The sequence below is a fragment of the Dromiciops gliroides genome, chromosome 1 (genome assembly GCF_019393635.1).
Source record: "Dromiciops gliroides isolate mDroGli1 chromosome 1, mDroGli1.pri, whole genome shotgun sequence".
Taxonomy (NCBI): Eukaryota; Metazoa; Chordata; class Mammalia; order Microbiotheria; family Microbiotheriidae; genus Dromiciops; species Dromiciops gliroides.
Window position 1 is genome coordinate 273,127,553 of NC_057861.1, and position 22,989 is coordinate 273,150,541.

General features: G+C 38.5%; 1 protein-coding gene across 1 annotated transcript in view; it reads right to left on the reverse strand.

Annotated features, from left to right (window-relative positions):
• TTPA (alpha tocopherol transfer protein) overlaps positions 1-22,989 on the reverse strand; it is a 106,905-nt gene that overhangs the window by 3,939 nt on the left and 79,977 nt on the right. Inside the window, exons 3-5 of the mRNA XM_043976498.1 lie at positions 12,767-12,920; positions 1,709-1,902; positions 138-248 (exon numbers count right to left, since the gene is read on the reverse strand). Of these exons, the coding sequence (XP_043832433.1) occupies positions 138-248; positions 1,709-1,902; positions 12,767-12,920 (459 nt within the window). The remainder of the gene's footprint in view (positions 1-137; positions 249-1,708; positions 1,903-12,766; positions 12,921-22,989) is intronic.

Here is a 22,989-nt window from a genome sequence, read left to right on the forward strand (position 1 = left end):
GGCAGGATTCAAACTCAGGTGTTCCTGACTTCATTTTCAACTTTGCATAACCTAGGTGCCTAAAAGCCAAAGAGAGGCTATGAAAAACCATAACTTGCACATCACCATAAAACAAATGATTTTAAAATATTACTCACCCGTTCCTTAATTTTTTCAGTCAGAAAAGGTTTAATCAGAGAAAAGACAGTATGGAAGATCATAGGCTCATTTATCAAATGGATACCACGAACTTTTAAAGGGAAAGAGTCCTTTAAAAAAAATAAATAAATGCATCAGCAAAAAAGCAAAAAAAAATACTAATACAATTTAATTATAAACAAAATGCAAGTGAAGTTCTTCTTTAGTACATTTATTATACTCAAAACCTAATCAGAATTATGATTTTTAAAAACAGTTTTCATTATAAAAGTTTGTCCGACTTACAGATAAAAGTAAACAAAAAGCAAGGAATTTAGATCATACAGTTCAACTCAGGGTAAAACAAAACAAAACAAAACACAAAATTCACAATAGAATAGAAAATCTCCCCCCACAATTATATATACATCTTAGAATTAGTCTGGACAAAGATTTTCATTACTCATTTTGGACACTGGCATAAAGTATAAAAGGGGCAGCTAGGTGGTACAGTGGATAGAACCTGGGGCCTGGAGTCAGGAAGACCTGAGTTCAAATCTGACCTCAGACATTTACTAGATGTGTGACCCTGAGCAAGTCACTTAACCTGTTTGCCTTAATTCACTAGAGAAAGAAATGTAAACCACTTCAGTATCTTTGCCAAGAAAACCCCATAGGCAGCTAGATGGCACAGTGGATAAAGCACCGGCCCTGGATTCAGGAGGACCTTGGTTCAAATCTGGCCTCAGACACTTGACACTTAATAGCCCTGTGATCCTGGGAAAGTCCATGACAAAAGTTCATGGACAAAAGTCCATGAGGTCATGTGGAATTGGACATAACTGAATGACTGAACAACAATAACAAATAAGATATTAGCACCAGATTTTCAAATTGATGTACATACACACATACTTTACTACATGCATCCCTAAAATCAGTTTCTGACCTATTAATTCAACAAATATTAAGTGCCTACTACATTAAAAGTATTATGCTGGGTTCCAAAAATGAAAGAAATGGTCCTGTTGACAGCCATTACAGTTTTTCTAAAAGTTATGACATCTGAGCTATTATGTGTCTTTGCATGTTAGTTTCTTTTGATTTTACAGACAGAGAAATCTATTGTTTTCTTGGGACTCATTTATTTAGATGACACACAATTTACACTGCTTAGCAAGGTAAGTGCAAAAATATTTTAGGGTACAAACTCATAGTCTCAGATTTTGTGCTACATATAAGCTTCAGTTAAAGTCAAAGCTTCCCAAATAACTTTATTTCATTTCATGATATATGACGTGATCAGTAGAAGGAGTAAGTAGGTTGGAAAAAAAGTCCAATTCTTATTTAAGTTTGTTCCAACATAGCACAGTGACTAGAATGACTTTAATATCTTCAAGTCTCAGTTTTCCTAAATGTAAAATGGAGATAATATTAACCATAATATTTATTTTTACTGTAAAGAGGCCATTTTTATACTAAACTTCTACTAAATTCAGCCTAGCATTAGTCACAAATGTCACCACATGTGAACACTGCTTGCAAATATTAATCCTAACACTTATAATTAAAATTTCTGGATTATACTTACTGTTAGCACAGCAGCAATCTTCTTGGAAACAGATGGGCTGATTTGAAAGGCATGAGAAAACTGCCATCCTTCCAGATCAAAGATAGCTTTGATTCCATTCCGTTGTGTGTCTATCTCCTTAACAATGAGCTCTGATGTGATAAGACTTACACGAAATACATCATAAGCTGTGAAAACCTTTGGGTCCCAATGTGCTGAAAATAAAACATGATATTATAGCACTATGGAGATGTCAAATCACGGGGCAGCTAGGTGGCGCAGTGGTTAAAGCACTGGTCCTGGATTCAGGAGTACCTGAGTTCAAATCCAACCTCAGACACTTGACACTTACTAGCTGTGTGACCCTGGGCAAGTCACTTAACCCCCACTGCCCCACCAAAAAAAAAAACACCTCATAGGGAGATGTCAAATCACATGCCAAAAAGATTAGACAAATTTTGCAAAGACAACGATCAAGAAAAGACACAGGCATAGAGGCTAAATTAAGCCCGTTGACAATGAGCCTAAGTATGTTATCTTATATGAATGAAACTGGCCTCATTCTTATTCCTCAAACAAAACACCCCATTTCCCAACTCTAGGAATGTGCCCTGGCAAATGTCGAAATGTTCTCCCCTCCTTCCCTGCCTCCTGACAAGTCCTTGATAAAATCCCATCTTCTAAGATAAGCATTTTCTAATTTTCCTTAATGCTGCTGCCTTCCCACTGATGTTCATCTACACCTTATCCTAAACACGTCTTGTTTGTATAGAGCTGTTTTCACATTGTCTCCTCCATTAGACTGTAAGCTCTTGGAGCAGACTCTGAGACTGTCTTCTTTTGCCTTTCTTGGTATCCTCAGCACTTAGCACAGTGCCTGGCACATAGTAGGCATTTAATAAAGGCTTTTTTGATGAACTGATGTGTGAATATCCAAGCAGGAACCATGGAAATAGTTCCACAGAGGAGTGGAACATATCACATGAAGAGTGAACCCAAGCCACTGGGATGCTACCTTTATTTCAATCCTTAGGACATTTCATAAATGTTAGCTCAGGCCCATGGGGCCTTGCACTTAAAAGGCAGCTAAGGTATTGGTAATTAAGAATTTCAATAATAAATGGAAAATTCAATCTACTCTCTAATACTAACACTGTCCTTTAGACTTCCAGGTACATACTGACTGCAACAATGGCAAGTATGAAAAGGACGAGGCTAAGAGAATCTGGAATGTTGTGTCTGGGTGATTTCAGTGGGTTCTGGGATTTGAACCTCATTGCCTACCAGATTCCCTGGTGACCTCAGGAAATGAAGAGAGTCATTTCAATGCTCCTGGTACATAGACATACACACACATGAATTACTAGTGAAGATAAGGACAAGAGGTAAGACCAAAAGGCTCAACCCTATGGGCTTCAGGTATAGGTTCAATAAATAGTCTGTAAGAAAATCTGGCACATCATTAAAAAAACAAAAAAACAACAAAACCATTCCTTCACATTTTGCCTATTAAAATGTTCTGAAACCTAGTTTCCAGTGCCTTCACCTAGGAAATTATCTCCATCTACTCTATATGTATCTCATATGTACATATATATATTTATGTATTGCTTCTCCCATTGGAATGAGAGTTGGCAGTCAGTGGCTATTTTCCCCTTTCTTTGTATTCCCAGCACTTAGCACAGTGTTTGGCTCACAGTAAACAATTAATGTATTTTTATTGATCTTCTGGTTCTTCCTACAATCAAATATACTTTTTGGTGGAAGATACTGTCCTCCAATTGTTTTCTATATCCCTGATGGCATAAGACAAAGAAATGTTTTTCACTTAGTCTTCTGATAAATTTGTTTCACTATTTGGAGGATCAGTAATTTTGTGGGAAACAAACAAAAAAAAACCCCAAAACTACTGGGCAGCTAGGTGGTGCAGTGGATAAAGCACTGGCCCTGGATTCAGGAGTACCTGAGTTCAAATCCAGCCTCAGACAACTGACACTAGCTGTGTGACCTTGGGCAAGTCACTTAACCCCCAATGCCCCGCAAAAACAAACAAACAAACAAAAACCAAAAAAGTTTTGTGAGAAAACCCTATAAAAATTGTAGGGTGTCTTCAAGGGTCAGTGGTTAAAACATTTCATCACTTTGTGGCCAAACTAGTGATGAGCATCTTTAAACATAATGTAACCACAGTCTACTACTAGGTCGGTCTTGAAAGGTTTTCAGCTAGGCAGGACCCATCCAACTGTCTTCCATGGGTAGAATCTTCAAGAACCCAAGTTAATTTCCATACTATGATGAAGCATAACTTTCTAGGTATATATTCTATCCACAGAATTTCAGATTTAGGAAAGTCCTCAAAAGCCAAATAGGCTCACTTTCCCATGAATAAAAAGCAATATCTATGGGAGGAGTGTACACATAGTAACATGCATGGTCAGGGTGAAGTGTGGAGAAGAAATTCATTCCCCATAATCCAGCTCATACTAAAAAAAAAATCCCCACTACAATATACCCACCTGTGCTTGAAGACCTTCAATGAGGGGGGAACTCATTCTTTCCTGAGGCAGCACCTGCCACTTCTGAATAGCTCTAATTTTAGGGATTTTTCTCTTTATAATCAAGCTTTAGTTTGTGTCTTTACAACTTCCACTCATTGATCCTATTTCTGCCCTGTAGTGCCAAACAAAACAAATATAATCCTTCCACATGATAGCCTTACAAACTCATAAACTGCTATCATGTTCCCCATCTCCCCCACTGAAGCTTTTTCTTCCCCAGGCTAATACCCCCAGCTACTCTGACCAATCTTCATATGACATAGACTTGGGACCCTTCAACATTCTGGTTGCCCCCTCTGAATTTTCTCTAGCTCTGAATTAAACCCCAAACTCTAGATGTTCTGACTGGGGCAGAGTACAGTGGGACTATCTACTCCTTATTCCTGGAAGCTATACTTCTCTAGATAGTCCAGTAGATGGAGTGTAGGGCCTAGCATCAGGAAGACTCACTTTCCTGAGTTCAAATCTGGCCTCAGACTCTTAATAGCTGTATGAGCCTGGGCAAGTCATTTAGCCCTTTTTGCCTCAGTTTCCTCATGTGTAAAATGAGCTGGAAAAGGAAATGGCAAACCACTCCAATATCTTTGCCAAGAAAACCCCAAATGGGGTCACAAAGAATTGACATAACTGAACAACAACATACCTCTCAATGGATACCAAGATCACGCATATCACACTGTTAATTTCTATAGACCTTTGATTCTAAGATCCCAAGATCTTCAGATGAATTGGTGTCTGGCCACATCTTTAACATGCTGGAAATCTAAAGCTAATTTGACAAACCCAAATGTAAAATTTACATTTATGCCAATTAATTTTCATTTTCGTCAGAGTAGAGTAATATAAATTGATGTCTGAAAGGGTATTAAGAAGCTATCTCGTTGAACTTCCTCATTTTACAGATGAGGAAATTGAGGTGTGGGAAGGTTAAGTGACTTGCTTACATAGGGTTCGGTCACAGTAATGACTGAACCCGGGACCTGATTCCAGTCAGTGTCTTTTCCACTGTTCCATGCTGCCTCAAGATTTAGTCCAACATTCTAGCTTTTTAAAATTTTTTCAGACTTTATCTCTGTCATCATTAGTTATCCCTTTCAGATTTCTGTCACCTTCACATCTGATAAACATAATATCTATGTCTTTATTTAGGACACTGAAAAAATGTTTAAGAGCATAGATCCCTTGGGCATTCCACTGGAGAACTCTTGCCAAGTCAACATAAAAGCACTGATGACTTATTCTTTGAGACCAGGCAATCTGTTGACTCTAAGGCAGCTAAGGTGGCTCAGTGGATAGTGAGTTGGGCCTGCAGTCAGGAATACCCAAGTTCAAATGTGGCCTTAGACACTTATTAGGTAGGTGACCCTGAGCAAGTAAGCCTCTGTTTGCTTTAATCCATTAGAGAAGGAAATGGCAAACCACTTTAGTATCTTTGCCAAAAACCCCCCAAAAACCCCCCAAAACCCCATGTCTGGTATTAGTGTCTATGGGGTCATGAAGAGCCAGAAATGACTGAACAACAAATCTGCTAAAAAAATAAAAATAAAAAACCCCCCAACAAATCTGCTGATTATACTATCATTTAGTTCCCTAAATCTTTCCATAAGAACAGTATGAGGAGACTTCATAAAATATTTTGTTAAAATCTACATATGGTATTCCCTTAACGTCAGTTCTGCCAAAAAAGAAAATAAGGTGAACTTGCTATGATCTATTCTTGATGAGGCCATGCTGGTTTTTTATTATTACTATTTGACTTTCTAGACATTAATTAACCATCTCTAAATTAACATGTTCTAGAATTTTGCCAAGAATCAAAGTCAAACACCCTGGCATATAGTTATAACAAGAAGAAAAGCCATTGAGACAATATTTGAACTTTTCTAGTCTTTCAAGTGCTTCTCTATTTTTCATTATGTTTACAGTGTTATTGAGGATAGCTCAGTAATTAATCACAGACACCATTTCTTTCAGTACCTTAAGATGTAGTTCATCTGGGCCAGATGATCTGAACTCATCAAGGTCAAGTAGGTGTTCTCTTATGATCTCCTTATTCATCTTGGGCATCAACTCCCTATCAGTCCCCAAACTCCTTTTTTTCTGTCCTTTCTAGTCCAAAGGTCATTCTCCTTGACAGAGAAAACAGAGGCAATATAAGAGCTGGGCAGTTCTTCCTTTTCTCTATTGTCAATAATCACATCTCATCTACCCCAGGAAGCAGCCAATCCTTTCTTTGAACTTCTTTTCTCCAATATATCTTTAACAAGTGTGGAGAATCCCCCTCCATTAACTCATGGTGTGGGTCCATTAAACAATAGCTATCTTAATTTCAAGGTACTCCATGCAGCTACATCTCTTAAAAATTGCTTGGGAGGGGCAGCTCGGTGGCGCAGTGGATAGAGCACTGGCCCTGGAGTCAGAAGTACCTGAGTTCAAATCCGGACTCAAACACTTAACACTTACTAGCCGTGTGACTCTGGGCAAGTCACTTAACCCCAATTGCCTCACTAAAAAAAAAAAAAAAAATTAAAAAAAAAATTGTTTGGGAGCCCACAACAATATCTACATAGAATAGACATAAGATATACTTAGTTTGAGGAAATAATATTTAATAAAATGTCCTGGTAAGAAAAATAGCAACAAATTGTTCCTCTTATAAAGTTGGGGCTCGCTCTCCCATGAACAAAAACAATTTCTGTGGGAAGAGTTGTATCCACAGCAACATGTATTATCAGGGTGCACACGTGGAGGAACAACCCATGCTTCAAAAGCTAGGTTGTTGACATTTTCTAGTGATTTCTGGTTTTTTTAAGGAAGGGCAAAAATACTTGTCTGGAAACCAACAAAAAACTTCTTCAATCTTGTTCCCTTAGAGCTCTGGTTCCTGAAACTTCTTATCTGCCCAGTAAAAGACTGTCAGCTCCAAGTTCCAAGTTCTTTAGAATCAAGACCAGGGTTCTCTCAGGTAGCTAATGCTAGTCTTTTCTTTGGACTCCATTTCTTGGTGAGGGCTTTGAGTCCCTTTGTCAGACATCATCCTGGTTTATGGTGAGCATTCCACATACCTCCTATTTTCAATTTCTATAAATATCTTTTTTGTGTGTAATTTTTGTCCCTTTTCTTTTTTTCACAATTACTATTGTTAACTGTTTCCCTCCATCCTATTCCCTTCCCCATGATATTTACTCTATTATCTATCTTCTTTTACACTATCCCTCTTCAAAAGGGGTTCGTTTCTGACTGTCCCCTCCCCCAATCTGCCCTCCCTTCTTTTGCTCCTCCCTCTTTATCCCCTTCCCCTCCTATTTTCCTTCAGGATTAGATAGATTACTCCACCCAATTCAGTGTGTATGTTATTCCCTCCTTGAGCCAATTCTGATGAGATTGAGGTCTTTGAGCCAAATCTGATGTGTGTTAGGCTCATTTACTGCCCGGATTAAATAGATTACTCTACCCAATTGTGTGTGTGTTAATCCCTCCTTGAGCCAACTTTGATGAGATTAAGGTCTTTGAGTCTATTCTGATGAGTATAAAATTAATTTACTGCCCTGCTCCTCCCTCATCTCTTCCCCCACTCCATAAACCCTTTCCTGTTTCTTTCATGTGGGATTTCACCCCACGCTATCTCTCCCTTTCCCCCTCCCCCAGTGCATTCCTCTCACCCCTCAATTTTACCCTAAAGATGTCATCATGGGGCAGCTAGGTAACACAGTGGACAAAGCATCCACCCTGGACCCAGGAAGACCCCAGCCCCAATTCAGCCTCAGACACAAGACACCCACCCACTTCACAACCCCAGGCATGTCACCTAACTCCAACCTTTTATGGTTCTCTAGGGTCTTGTATTTGAAAGTCAAATTTTCCATTCAGTTCAAGTCTTTTCATGAAAAATACCTGAAAGTCCTCTTTTTCATTGATACGTGATTCTTGGTTGTAATCCCAATTCCTCTGCCCTCTGGAATATCATATCCCATGCCCTCAGATCCTTTAATGTAGAAGCTGCTATATCTTGTGCTATCCCGACTAGGGTTCCACAGTACTTGAATGCTTTCTTTTTGGCAGTTTGCAATATTTTCTCCTTGACCTGGGAGCTCTGGAATTTGGCTAAAATATTCCTGGGAGTTTTCCTTTTGGGATCTCTTTCAGGAGCTAATCAGTATATTCTTTCAATTTCTATTTTACCTTCTGCTTCTAGAATATCAGGGCAATTTCCCCTGATAATTTCTTGGAAGATGATGTCTAAGCTCTTTTCTTGATCATGGTTTTCAGGTAGACCAATAATTTTCAAATTATCTCTCCTGGGCTCTATTTTCCAGGTCTGCAGTTTTTCCAAAAAGATATTTCACATTGCCCTCTATTTTTTTTATTCATTCGGATTTGCTTTATTGTGTCTTGGTTTCTCATAATGTCTTCTATTCAACGCCTTTTGAAAATTTAAGCAGGTTAATAAAACTGCTATGTGGACACACCAGGCTCTTTAGATAATAGAAGTGTTTCTCTTTCTGTCTTTGAAATTCCATTCTTTAGATTTTTCCTAACTGTTAACCTTTTAGAAGTTTTGTCCATTAAATTCTACTTATCCTTCCTTTGAACCTAGCTGCCCCAATGATATACTCTTAAGACAAAACTGAAATACTTCCATTGATCTTCATCCAAAGACTCTTCACAATCCTTATGATTCCTGAATTTCTTCATATGAGTACTTCTTATTAATACACAATGCTATCCCATGCCTGTTTACTTTAAGTAAGATATAGCCATCTGCAGCCAGATTGTAGTCACGGGTCTCATCCTACCAAGTCTCACTGATGTTTATGAAGTCAAATACAATTGCGTGTGTTCAGATCTCAAAGTCACCTTGTTTGCTACCTATATTTTGTTCACTTGTGTATAGACATTTAAGGCCATGAATTTTACTACTCACTATTTCTCTACCTTTTTTTTTTAACTCCTGTGAGCTTCTGGGTGCTTCAATATCTTTTCTTCCTTCTTTGTATCTACTCTTTATGATAGATATCATGGTAGAGATACAGAAGTAGTTTAGTCCTTTCCCTCATTCCTTGTTGCTTAAAGCCCCTTGGATTAGATTTACAAGAGACCAAGTAATACATTATTACCAGCCTTTGTTAGGAGTACTCCATCCCTAGCTAGGAATCTGTTATTCCAAATTTTAAGCCTTGGTCCTGAAATCCAAATCCATTCTCAGACACCATCTTCTTAGCCAGCTGTTCACTTCCAAACTTTCCTTTTCCTTTCTCCATCATTTGTCTTTTTTTTTTTTTTTTTTTTTAGTGAGGCAATTGGGGTTAAGTGACTTGCCCAGGGTCACACAGCTAGTAAGTGTTAAGTGTCTGAGGCCGGATTTGAACTCAGGTACTCCTGACTCCAGGGCCGGTGCTCTATCCACTGTGCCATCTAGCTGCCCCCCATCATTTGTCTTTAATAGGTAATAGTGAGGAAAACAAACACCTTCAGTTTCTTGTTCAAGAATTCATATCTTGGGGCAGCTAGGTGGCGCAGTGGATAGAGTGCTGGCCCTGGAATCAGGAGTACCTGAGTTCAAATCCAGCCTCAGACACTTAACACTTAACTAGCTGTGTGATCCTGGGCAAGTCACTTAACCCCAATTGCCTCACAAAAAAAAAAAAAAAAGAATTCATATCTTTAGGAATTCATTCTAGGTTCCTTTTGACAGGTTCAACTATACCCATATGAATCTCCAGAAGTGGTTAGTAGTAATCTGTTGTTACAAATCTTGGGAGGTTCTCTGTCACATCTTGAACACACCCCAGGAAAACAATAGGGTTCTGTTTTCTCAACTGTCAAATGGGGATGATAATTGTAGCTACCTCTCAGGGTTGTTATGAAAATCAAATGAGGTATTGTTAAAAAATTGTATTCATAAGCATATTGTAAAATTTTTGTAAAAAACATTGTTAAGCATAGTACTTGGAATATTGTAGATGCAATATAAATGCTAGCTATAATAATAACTGCCATTATTATAGCTATGATTATACTTTTATTATTATTTTTATACTTTTATTATTATTTTGACATATGGCTTTCTTTTTTTGTTTGTTTGGTGAGGCAATTGTGGTTAAGTGACTTGCCCAGGGTCACACAGCTAGTAAGTGTCAAGTGTCTGAAGCTGGATTTGAACTCAGGTCCTCCTGAATCCTGGGCCAGTGCCCTATCCACTGTGCCACCTAGCTGCTCCCAACATATGGCTTTCTTGATAGATGTAAGTAGGGTTTATCAACCACACTAATCTCTTCTTCCTCTAACCCTTACTGGACAATCTTTCACCTTATACTATCTGCGAGTTTACCTTTCCAGTTCACTCCTCTTCAAGAAGAGAATCAAATTGTGTTTTTTTTTCCTTCTTCAAATTTATTCTTCCTTTTTTCCTCCTCCATTCTGTGGCAGGTTAGAATTCTCTGCCTCTCTTGATATTTTTACTTATTTCTTTTCATAACAAATTCCCATTTTCAGGGTTTGTTTTTGTTGTTAGTATTTTAAAGAAATGCTTCACTGTCACTGATTACTTGGAAGGTGTAAAGGCACTCCTTGATCCAAGAAAGTTCCTTGAGTCACTTAGAAATAAGTGGATGGGGTACAGGTATAGAATGGGGCTGATGTAGTCGGATAGTATTGTATGTGGGGATGGTATTTGTCAGCTCATGTGAGTTAAACCCTATGATGTGACTGCCTAAAAAGATGATGGAATCTTAGGCTGCATTAACAGTTTCACTGTACCCCATGAGGATCAGACACCTGAAATACTGAGCTCAGTTCTAGAAGATGGCGGACAAGATGATGAGGCAACTTGAAGCCTTGTCATATGTGAATGGGTTAAATGAACTTAAGGGCATTTAACCCAGAGAATAAAATACTCAAAGGCACAAGACAGCTCCTTTCAAGTATTTGAAGGGTTTTTACTGGGGGAAAAAAGGAAATGGGTTGTTTCTGAGTGATTACATAGGGAAAACCAGGACCAATGAGTACAAGCTGAAACAATGAACATTTCAGTTCAATACAAGAAAGAATTTCTTAACAATTGGCATTGAAAATGGGATATGCTATTTCATTCAATAGTAAGTTCTCTGTCATTGGTGGTGTTGAAACAAAAGTTGGATGATTATTTTTCAGGGCTGTTGTAGAAGGTTTTTTATGCACTAGAGTAAAATGTGAAGTATAAAGGTGACTGTTAAACTCCCTTCTAATTCTAGGATTCTATGAGTTAGGTCCTCAGAGGGAGTCTCAAGCAAATTGAAGGCAAGTTCTACATCTTCTACATCTTTGTTTCAACTATGCACAACTATTTGGAAAGGGAAAGACTTTTGTAGGGTACCAACCTACACAAGGAAAAATCACAGGAACAAAAAAGGTTTTTGCCATCTTTCTTTTTGGTCTTTGAACTATCAGTAGGGGAGAAGGGATGGAAAGGAAAGGAAGAGAAGGGGAGAAAGGCAGAGGGAGAGAGGGAATGGGGGACAGGAGGAGAAAGGGGAAGGAAAGGGGAGAGAGAAACATAGAGACAAAGACAGATGGGAAGACAAACAGTAAAAAGAAAAGTGAAATAGAGAATAGGAAAAAAGGAGAGGAAGTAAATATAAAAGGATTTAGAGCTGGCAGAAACTGTAGAAGTCATCTATCCCAACCCTTCATTTTACAGATGAGGAAACTGAGGCCAAGAGAAGTGAAACACGTTGCCGAAGGTCAAAGATGTAGTAAGTGGTATTGTAGGCATTGGAATCTAGTCCTTTGACTCCATATGCAGCACTTTTCCCACTACAGATGAAGTACAGTCCAAAAATGTGAAGGGTGTATATTGTTTTGTTTTGGTTTTTTGCGGGGCAATGGGGGTTAAGTGACTTGCCCAGGGTCACATAGCCAGTAAGTTTCAAGTGTCTAAGGCCGAATTTGAACTCAGGAACTCCTGAATCCAGGACCGGTGCTTTATCCACTGCGCCACCTAGCCTCCCAAGGGTGTATATTGTGCTGAGGTATATATTGTGAGGACTATAAGGGTACCAGTAATAAATGCTGTGGGTTTAATTCACATGGCTTGCACTATGCACTTGTCAGAACTGTTCTCTGTTTTGTGCTTTACCTCTAGAAAGCATGTTCTAGGTACTTTATTATTGTTGCTTGACTTGTTGACTACTTGCAAACTTCCAGATGTCTGCTTCTATCTATTCCTTCCTCTTCTCTCTTTAGACCTTTTGAATCTCTTCCTTCTCCTTTCACTTTTTCCTACCTTATTATTTATATTTCTTAAGGTTGACACTATTGATGATAATATTTTAGGTTAAAATCACAGGTCCTTGATCTACTCGCATAATAATGAAAGCATCCTTCATATATTTAAGGTGTTGTATTCCTAATTTCCAGAATCACACTGAATTTCTGGACCCCTTTTCATATCTTAAGACTAAAAGCAAGCTCTTTTATGATCTAGGCAAAAAGTTAGTGCAGATGAATAGCAAGACAAAAAATGTGCTATTTTATTACTTACCAATTCTATAAATAAGAACCCTGCTTCCAGCTGGGTCTCTGGATCTCAGGACCCCATGGTAACCAGAATTCAAAAGGCCAAGGATAGTTCTAGGACGGAGATCTGCTGTTATTTCTGGACATTCCTTTCTCCATTTCTGATAGTTTTTCATTAACTGAAAAGAAAGCGTACTTTCAGATGACCTTTAGTAAATAAGAAATACTTAGGAAATTTTGGAAAGGGTAAGAATTGTACAATGATAAGGTATCTGTTTCTGTTGTGTAATAGTTAACACACAGGACTTTGAATCAAGTATCTCCTGTATCTCCTATTATGCCAGCAGAGGGCAAGCTTCAACAGGTTCTGCAGAGTTGGAAGTGTTTTGTGCAAACTGTGAGACCTTTAATTGCCTGTTGCTTGAATAGAGACATCACCTGAAAGTGAAAAGTATCAATCTGCTAAGGCATGAAGGGATTGGGAAAGGCAATGGGAGAGGGCATATGCACACCCATGAAGTCACAGATCCTTTGATAATAGTAATATGGTAGTTTGGCAGACTATAAGAAACAAAAATAAAATATAAAAATATAAAATGCCTTCAAAGATATCAAAGGTTCATGAGGATTGTCAAAAGGATACTGTGATAAACACATCAATTATAAACACATCAATTAAAACTTTATCTTGCAAAATAACAAAAACAAACACACACACACACACACACACACACACACACACACACACACACACACACACACAAAACCAAACCAAAAAACCCAACTTTATCCTGGGAGCAGCTAGGTGGTGCATAAAGCACCAGCCCTGCATTCAGGAGGACTTGAGTTCAAATACAGCCTCAGACACTTGACACTTACTAGCTGTGTGACCCTGGGCAAGTCACTTAACCCTCACTCCCCCCCCCCCAAAAAAAACCCTTTATCTTACTAATAATGTACTTTGTTGAATAAATTAAAATGTCTATGAAGTAAGATTTTGCTGCCGAGGAACAAAGGTCCTAACTGCTATGGGTGAGATAATCTATTTGTTTAATTCCCTAGTAACTAACCCAAACTTGTCTCGGAGCCAAATAGAGCTTTAAATTATATTTTCATTCTTACAGGAAAAAAAAGTAATGATCTTTCCTGGTAGTAATAAGAACACTAAAGAATGGCTCCATTCCCTGTCTTTGCTTGTCCTCCCCCAAATATAAACACAACTTTCTCAATTGTGGTTTCAGAAATACAAAATAAAACAAAAAAACCCAACAAAACCAAACCCAAATCTGATATGAGTTTGCCCCTCCCTTTCCCAACCCAGTCAATTTAAATGACATGAAAAACCTTAAGGTAACGTTTGCAAATTAGAATTCAGAAAAATATTTCTACAGCATGTATCAAAATTTCTTTCCTCATTACCCTTCCTCTCCTTGCCCAATTCAACAAGATGGTAAATAACTTCTAGCTAACCCACATCAATAGAATTTTCTGTGTAAAGGGCCAAATCTCTTACCTTAGATACCTGCTTGCAAGTCTTAATAAACCTCAAGGGATTCAAAATTGCTGCTGATAATGAAAGCCTACCAAAAGTGTTATTATGTAGAGGGGAAAAAAACAATCTTTTACTTTCTCCTCAAAATGTGATAGGGAACAATACATGAGTAAACATGGCACTATGATGTTTGGCAGCAGGAAAAGAAAGTTCAGACACAGCTGGATGAGAGACCAATCAAGCAAAGAAAATCATCCTGAGGGGTGTGAGAGTGTAAAATATACAATGAAGAAGAAAAATGGAAAACATCTACAGTATAAGAATTTTTACCACGAAATCTTCACTATCAAGGTCAGTGGAGCTGGTTATGTGGACTTTAACATCACAATTTCAGGTTTTGCTTCTTGAAGAAGTAGAAGTGGTATCAGGGAAGACAAAGATGAGAAAAGCAGCTGAACTAGAGCAAATAAGTATGACCATCTTATTTCCCTCAAAAGGCAACCAAGAAAACAAGAATGACTACTGGTCCATACATCTACTTTCTCATGGTGATAAGAGAATTTCTGGCTTAATTTTCTTACTGCCATTTACTTAGGACCAGCACTTCATGTAACATGCCAAAGCCTGCAAAATCAAGCTTGAGATGTCAACTCTAGCTCCAGTGTTTGTTAGCTAGCTTCTTTCCTGCTTTACCTGATATGGATCTTCCCCTTGGGCTATCTGTTCTCCAATGGAGAAATCATTACCTTCCCCTATAACTGTGGAATTCTATTGTACCCATCCTGCTTATATAGTACAAAATGTAGCTTAAAACTGATCCTTGGAGCTCACTGACTGATGGGTAAGTGTTCAGTGCATTCTGAGTATAATAAACTGCAGTTTTCTCCTATTTTCCATTAGATTGTGAGTTCCTTGAGGGTAGGGATTGCTCTTGTCTCTTTTTGTACCCTCAGCACTTAACACAGTGACTGACAGATAGTAGACATTTAATAAATGCTTACTGACTTACATTGTTGATTGGTCAACAGACTCCTGAACAATTTGGTCACATTATCTATATAAACTTTTAAAAAATCAGAATAACCTAGATGAACATAGAGAGTATTCTTAATGAGGATATCAGAGGGGAATTAACATATTTAAATGATATTCCATGTAAAGTCGCATCTTTAGCATTACACAACTGACTGAAAGATGTAGAGAATATAAGATTTCAATTGTGTTTACTGTTTATTTACTATGAAAAAATGTTTAATTCAGTACAATACCATGTTCAGGGCTCAGGTAGCTGATTTCCAGCAAAGTTATTAAAAACTTTCTTTTTAGTTCAACTGAAAATATTAAGATGTAATATTTTCTGTATCCTAAAGCCATTTCTAGGTTTTTCCCTTTAGAAAAGTAGGTAGAACAAAAGCTAAAACTTTAAGGCTTTAAAAATGTAACTATAATTTTAAACAGGGCTACAAATGACATCACAACATTTATTAACCTATCACGTTACTCTAAATGCAGGCTTTGGAAGAAGCAGCAGATAGCATGAAAACATGAACAGAAAATAAATGCTGAATCAAAATTAATCCACAATTTGAGAATTCCTTATTTAAAGAGACAAATCTATGAAGTAACTGTAAATTAATTTTTTTTTTAGTATTTTGTTCTTTCTTTAAAATTCATTTTGAACTTAAATACAAAAAGAACAAAAAAGGGAACATTTCCATGTACACAGCAGAATAAAAAGAGGATTAAATATGAAACCATGAATTTCCATTTCACACTGTTTGCTTCTTTTGAAAAACTATGTAATCAATACTATGCAAAACTAGCTGCTTTTCTGTGCTTCCAAGTTTTCTTTTGTTCTTTGCTGTGTTCTTTTTTTTTTTCCTCCCTCCTTTTCACCCTGCCCTGAACAAGGTTACCTAAATGGGATTTTAATAGATTAAAGGTGATTACCAAGGCCTCCACCTACTGAAGTGACTAGGCTATTTTCTCATTCAAAGGATGTCTTCTCTTCTCCTGAAGTCAAGGTGCTATGACTCACTCTTCTCCACAAAGCACATTATTAATAGTTTTTCTTTGACACGAACCCATGTTAAAATGAGCTGTGTAACCCATGGTTCGTCACCCCTAGTGATGCACTCATATTTTTTTCTCCACAGGCTGTTGTCCATACTTGGAATGTACATACTCTTCACCTCTGCCTCTTAGAAACCCCGGTTTTCTCCAGAGCTTAGCAGCTCAATTCAAATATCACCTCCAATATGAGTTTTTTCTAGATCCTTCTAGCTGCTAATGTTCCCACCTCCAATGACTTTGTATTAATTTTGTAAACACATAGCTTGTATATTCTTATATGTATACATTTCCTCTCCTTCATAAAAATAGTTTCTTGAGGGCAAGATAGATTTTATTTTTCATCTTTGTACCCCATATAATAAAGATTTTTTTAAATAAAAAAGAAAAATAGGAAAAAATAATCAGGAAAACATAAAAAATAAATCTGGTGATATGCAATGTTCCACATGTATGGACTTTCCATTTCTGCAAAGGAGTGGGGAGAAGTGTCTTCTCATTTTTTCTTTGGGACCAAGCTTGTTCTTTGTCATTTTATAGCATTTAATTTTGATTGTTTCGTGGTGGTTGTTCTTTCTATTTATTTTGTTGTAGTCATTCTGTATTTATATGATTTCTTTCTTTCTTTCTTTTTAAAAATTTTTTTGGTGAGGCAATTGGGGTTAAGTGACTTGCCCGGGGTCACACAGCTAGTAAGTGTTAAATGTCTGAGGCCAGATTTGAACTCAGGTCCTCCTGACTCCAGGGCCAGTACTCTATCCACTGTGCCACCTAGTTGCCCCTATATGATTTCTTATTTACCTGAGTGTCTCCCCTCTTATCTAACTCACATATTTTTTTGTCCTTTGGTGAACAAAGACAATGGAACAAGCTAGCCTAATAATATGAGAGACAATAGAAATAAGCAAATACTTTTCTCTTCAGTTGTCTGTAAGGTGCTTAGTTCTTCTTCGGAAGCTAGGGCCACGTTGGGGTGAACCCTCACTTCAGCCGGCGGCTAGCACCACTACAAACAAGTCTCTCCTCATCCATCTCCTGAAATGGTCGTCTCCCAGCTCCCTTGCATCTACTCTGCTCTCATCCTTCATGGCGATGAGGTTACGGTCACGGAGGATAAAATTAATGCCCTCATTAAAGCAGCAGGTGTAAATGTTGAACCGTTCTGGCCTGGATTATTTGCAAAGGCCCTTAACAATGTAAACATTGCTAGTCTCATCTGCAACGTAGGAGTTGGTGGACCTGCCCCAGCAGCTGGTGGTGCTGCCCCTGCTGGAGGTGCTGCTCCTGCTAGCACAGCTGCCCCAGCTGAGGACAAGAAGAAAGAGGAAGCAAAAAGAGTCCGAGGAGTCTGATGATGACATAGGCTTTGGTCTGTTTGACTAAATATAGTTTTTGAAACATTAAATAAAAAGCTTAACTAAAAAAAAAAGAAATAAGCAAATAAACTAATGAATTAACAAACAGACAAACAGTAAGACAGTTAAATAAATAAAGACTGTTTAGGGGCTGGCAGGGACAGAGGATACAACAGAGAAATAGCAGTTAAATTATGAGGATATCATTATATTTCCCTCAAAGCCTGCTACCCCTTTCTACTTTCCCTATTTCCATGTCTCTTTTTTTTTTCCTTTCCTTTTTGGGTGAAGCAATGAGGGTTAAGTGACTTGCCCAGGGTCACACAGCTAGTGAGTGTCAAGTGTCTGAGGTCGGATTTGAACTGAATCCAGGGCCCGTGCTTTATCCACTGCACCATCTAGCTGCCCCACTAATTTCCCTATTTCCATCAGTGGTACCTTTCATTTTGCTTCCCAGGTTCATAATCCTGGATCTACCTTTAAATCTCCCCTTTGCTTTTCCTCTCCTAGCAGTTAGCAGGTTATGCTGACTTAATCTCCATTCTACCTATATAGCATCTTTCACCACCACCCACTCCTTTCTATTCTTATTCTCTCTATGTTAACACTCTCATTACCACATGCTTATACTGTTGCATTAGCCCTATAAATTATTTTCTTGCCTTAATACCATTCCATGGTTACCAAATAAAAATTCCTCATGGACAGATTTAATATTACTACTTGAGATCTTTGTTTCTTGAATAAAAGTTATACTCCTTAATTTGGCATTCAAGGCCCTCCACAAATCTTTTTCTTCATTTTACTAGACCTTTATTTTTTTCAAATTACATGTAAAGATAGTTTTAAACATTTACTTTTGTAAGATTTTGAGTTCCAAGTTTTTCTCCCACCCTCCTTCCCTTCCCTCTGCCAAGGCCAGCCAGCAATCTGATACAGGTTATACGTCATAATCACATTAAACATTTCCACATTAGTCACATTGTAAGAGAAGAATCAGAACAACAGAAAAAAACACAAGAAAGAAGAAACAACAACAACAACAATAAAAAGTAACAACAAGGGGGTGGCTAGGTGGCAGTGGATAAAGCACCAGCCCTGGATACAGGAGTTCCTGAGTTCAAATCCGGCCTCAGACACTTGACACTTACTAGCTGTGTGACCTTGGGCAAGTCACTTAACCCCCACTGCCCCGCAAAAAAAAAAAAAAAGATAACGAAGGTAACAACAAAAGCAAAAATAGTATGCTTCAATCTGCATTCAGACTCCATAGTTCTTTTTTCTGTATGTGGAGAGCATTTTCCATCATGAGTCTTTTGGCGTTGTCTTGGATCATTGCACCGCTGAGAAAAGCTAAGTTTATCACAGTCGATCATCACACAATGTTGTTGATACTGTGTACAATGTTCTCTTGGTTCTGCTCATTTTACTCAGCATTAATTCATGTAAGTCCAGGTTTTTCTGAAATTTGTCTGCTTATTACTTCTTATGGCACATTAACATTCCATTACATTCATATACCACAATTTGTTTATCCATTCCCCAATTAATGAGCATTCCCTCAATTTCCGATTCTTTGCCACCACAAAAAGAACAGTTATAAATATTTTTGTACATGTAGGTCCTTTTCCCTTTTCCATTATCTCTTTGGAATACAGATTTAGTAGCAGTATTGCTGGATCAAAGCGTATGCATGGTTTTATAGCCTCTTGGGCATGGTTCCAAATTTCTTTCCAGAATGGTTGATCAGGGGCAGCTAGGTGGCACAGTGGATAGAGCACTGGCCCTGGATTCAGGAGGACCCGAATTCAAACCCAGCCTCAGACACTTGACACTTACTAGCTGTGTGACCCTGGGCAAGTCACTTAACCCCAATTGCCTCACTCCCCCCCCCAAAAAAAACACACAACAGAATGGTTGATCAGTTCACAGCTCCACCAACAGTACGTTAGTGTTCCAATTTTTCCACATCTCCTCCAACATCATTTTCCTTTTTTTGTCGTATTAGGCAATTGAATAGGTGTGAGGTGGTACCTCAGAGTAATTTTAATTTGCATTTCTCTAATCAGTAGTGATTGGGAACATTTTTTTCATGTGGCTACAGATAGCTTTAATTTCTTTATCCTTGGTGTGAGTTCTGCAAGTTTCTAACCTGGGTTTGACCTTGAGCAGGCTGCCAGACTGAGTCCCTATCAACCAGCTGAAAAGCTCTGTTGGTTCATTGTGGCAGAATTCTAAGCTCCCTTTTGCTCTGGGATTCCTGTCATGATTATTCCTTTATAGATGGGGTTAGATTCTGGAAATGAGACCTTGCTCTACACCTGGGGTTTGAGCCACGCTGTTGCTGCTACTGGCTTACTCTTTTCTCTAATACATTGCAGAAGGCACACTATGCCCCTGTGCAGGTCCCCTTCTTAGTCTGACACATCTCTGTGACCCAGAATGGATAGTGGTCAACAAAGCTGCCAGTCTGCATCTTTCCCCACAGCAGTGATTGGGTATGCATCTGTTATGGATGTGGGACCTCCTCTAGCCCTATCTAGTACATAACCTTTCCCTGGGTTCTAGAGTAGTCACATATGTGTTCCTCTCCCAACCCAATCCCCAGCATCTACAGACCTCTCTGTATCCCTGTTGAGCTGGGTTGGCCAAATAACTCAATGTGACTTTTGCTAGGTTACCCCCATCAACATTCAGTCTGGATGCTTTCTAGATTTGTTTGGAGGAGTTTGTGGACTAAAGATCAGCTGTACTACTTACTACTCTGTCATCTTGTTTCCAACAGGAGAAAAGATTATTAATTTGGGATAGAGGTGACTGTAGAAGGTAAGATTGATAATTTCTACTACATAAAATTGAAAAACTTTAGGAAAAGCAAAACTGATACAGTCTGAATTAGAAGGAAAACAATCAACTGGGAAAATATTCATAGTATATTTTTCTGATGATCATCTTATATGCAAGCTATATGTGTATATATACATATATATCACAGATATATTATATTTACATATATACATACACATCAGGTTTCTTTATATCTTCTTCCTATCTTTTTTGTTCTTTTGCTGGGCAATGAGGGTCAAGTGACTTGCCCAGGGTCACACAGCTAGTAAGTGTCAGGCGTCTGAGTCTGGATTTGAACTCAGGTCCTCCTGAATCCCAGAGCAGTGCTTATCCACTGTACCACCTAGCTACCCCTATATCTTGAATAAAAATATCTAAATATATTGCATATATATCAGTATGTACATTTATTTATATATATGTATATACCCATACATGTACATGCATACACACAAACTTATCAGTTCCCTTTATATATTGGATATAAATATCTAAACATATCACATATGAGCATGTATGTATGTGTATATATGTACATCTATACATATATAAGAGTTCCTTTTATATCCTATAAATATATCACAGATAAATTAGTATGTGTATACTTTTATACACAAACATGCATGCACACACTTCAATTCTCTTGGATATCAATATCTAACAGGGTCTGGCACATGCAAAGAACATCTATGATACTACTCCCCAAATGGAGATGTTTGAGAGCCTGTTGTCAGAAGGATTGAGATGGTCTGTAATAGAAGTTCCTTGTCAAGATTGTAGAAAACATAGACATGATGTAAGTGGTTCAGGTCTGCAGACCATGTGGGAACTCTATCGCCTTTGACTGACTGCAGTTGCAGAACGTGAATTTGGGGACTCCGTGGCAATTCCTCTTTGGTTGATCTTTGAACACAGTACTCCACCTCCTAACTTCAGAAATTTTCTTTGGCTGTCTGCTATGCTTGAGCATTCCAGAATGCTCTCCTTCTTCATCTCCTCCTCTTGGTTCCCCTGCATTCCTCCAAAATCTCAGTTAAGGTCCTAGCTTCTGCAAGAAGTATTTCCTAACCCTTCCTTCTGAGATGATCCCCAGTGTATTCTGAATGTAGCTTTGTTTGTATGTTGTTCATGTGTTGTCTCCTTCATTAATCTGTGAGTTCCTTGAAAGTAGGGCCTGTCTTTTGCCATTCTGTGTGTTCTCAGTGCTTGTTGCTATTCGATCTTTATTCAGTACTTAGCAGAATGGCTGGTGCATAGTCTCTACTTAGTGCTGTCCTTTGTCCTTTGTTTTTTGAAGAGGACCAATTAATATCATGACTCGTGTGTGAATTGGATGTGAGGCAAAGTTGCAGAAAGTCATCAGCCTCACTCTCTTCCAGAGTCGTGGAAGTCCAATGGCAAGTCAAAAGTCAGAACAACTGGCAATGGCCCACAATGCAATGGATAATTGCCATTTTTGGTGTCTGACAAAACTCTAAGTGCTCCAAACCACCTGCTTCAGCCAGCTTCATGGCCAACTGGAACAAATTGTTCTCATCCACCCATTTTGCTGAGAGAAGTCTTCACATGCTTGGGGTAGGCAGCCTCTAACTCACTGACTGGCTTGTGGCCCATCAATTACTCTCAATCTGGTTTAACCCAGATGGTTTGTTTTTGTTTTTGGTTTTTTTTGGTGAGGCAATTGGGGTTAAGTGACTTGCCCAGGGTCACACAGCTAGTAAGTGGCAAATGTCTGAGGTCGGATTTGAACTCAGGTTCTCCTGAATCCAGGGCGGTGCTCTATCTACTGTGCCACCTAGCTGCCCCTTAACCCATATGGTTTTACTGGAGTATGGCCACTACACATGCTACAGCATCTTAGAACATCAGGTGAGAGTTAAGTACCAGGTGAACACCAAAAGGTGGATAAGCAACCATGAAAAAGATTTGGCAAGCCCTCACAAGTCCTCCAGGAACACCCATATACCCCAGTCTGTATTTAATAAATGCTAGTTGACAGGCTATCTTATGGATAATAGGGTAGACCCAAGTGTTGGTACAGGCAGAGAAAAACAAGCTAGCTGAATGATAACACATACCTATCAAGCATGTCATTAAACAAGTGGGAGAAAATACTATCACTGTACCCTTTTCACCTTTATTTCATTAACTAAAACAACTCATATACTTAATATTCCAGCCAAACTAACATTATCTCTCTTTAAATATTTCCCTTGCTTTCCACTTCTTGCCTTTGCAAACCCTTTCCCCTGTACTTAAATTGCCCTCCTTCACTTCTTTGCATATAGAATCCTACTAACCCTTTATAACACCATTCCAATGCTACCTCCTCGAGGAAATCTGACACTTCACTCTTTCTTCTTTGTTTTTGAGGGGCAATGAGGGTTAAGTGACTTGCCCAAGGTCACACAGCTAGTGTCAAGTGTCTGAGGCTGGATTTGAACTCAGGTCTTCCTGAATCCAGGGCCAGTGCTTTATCCACTG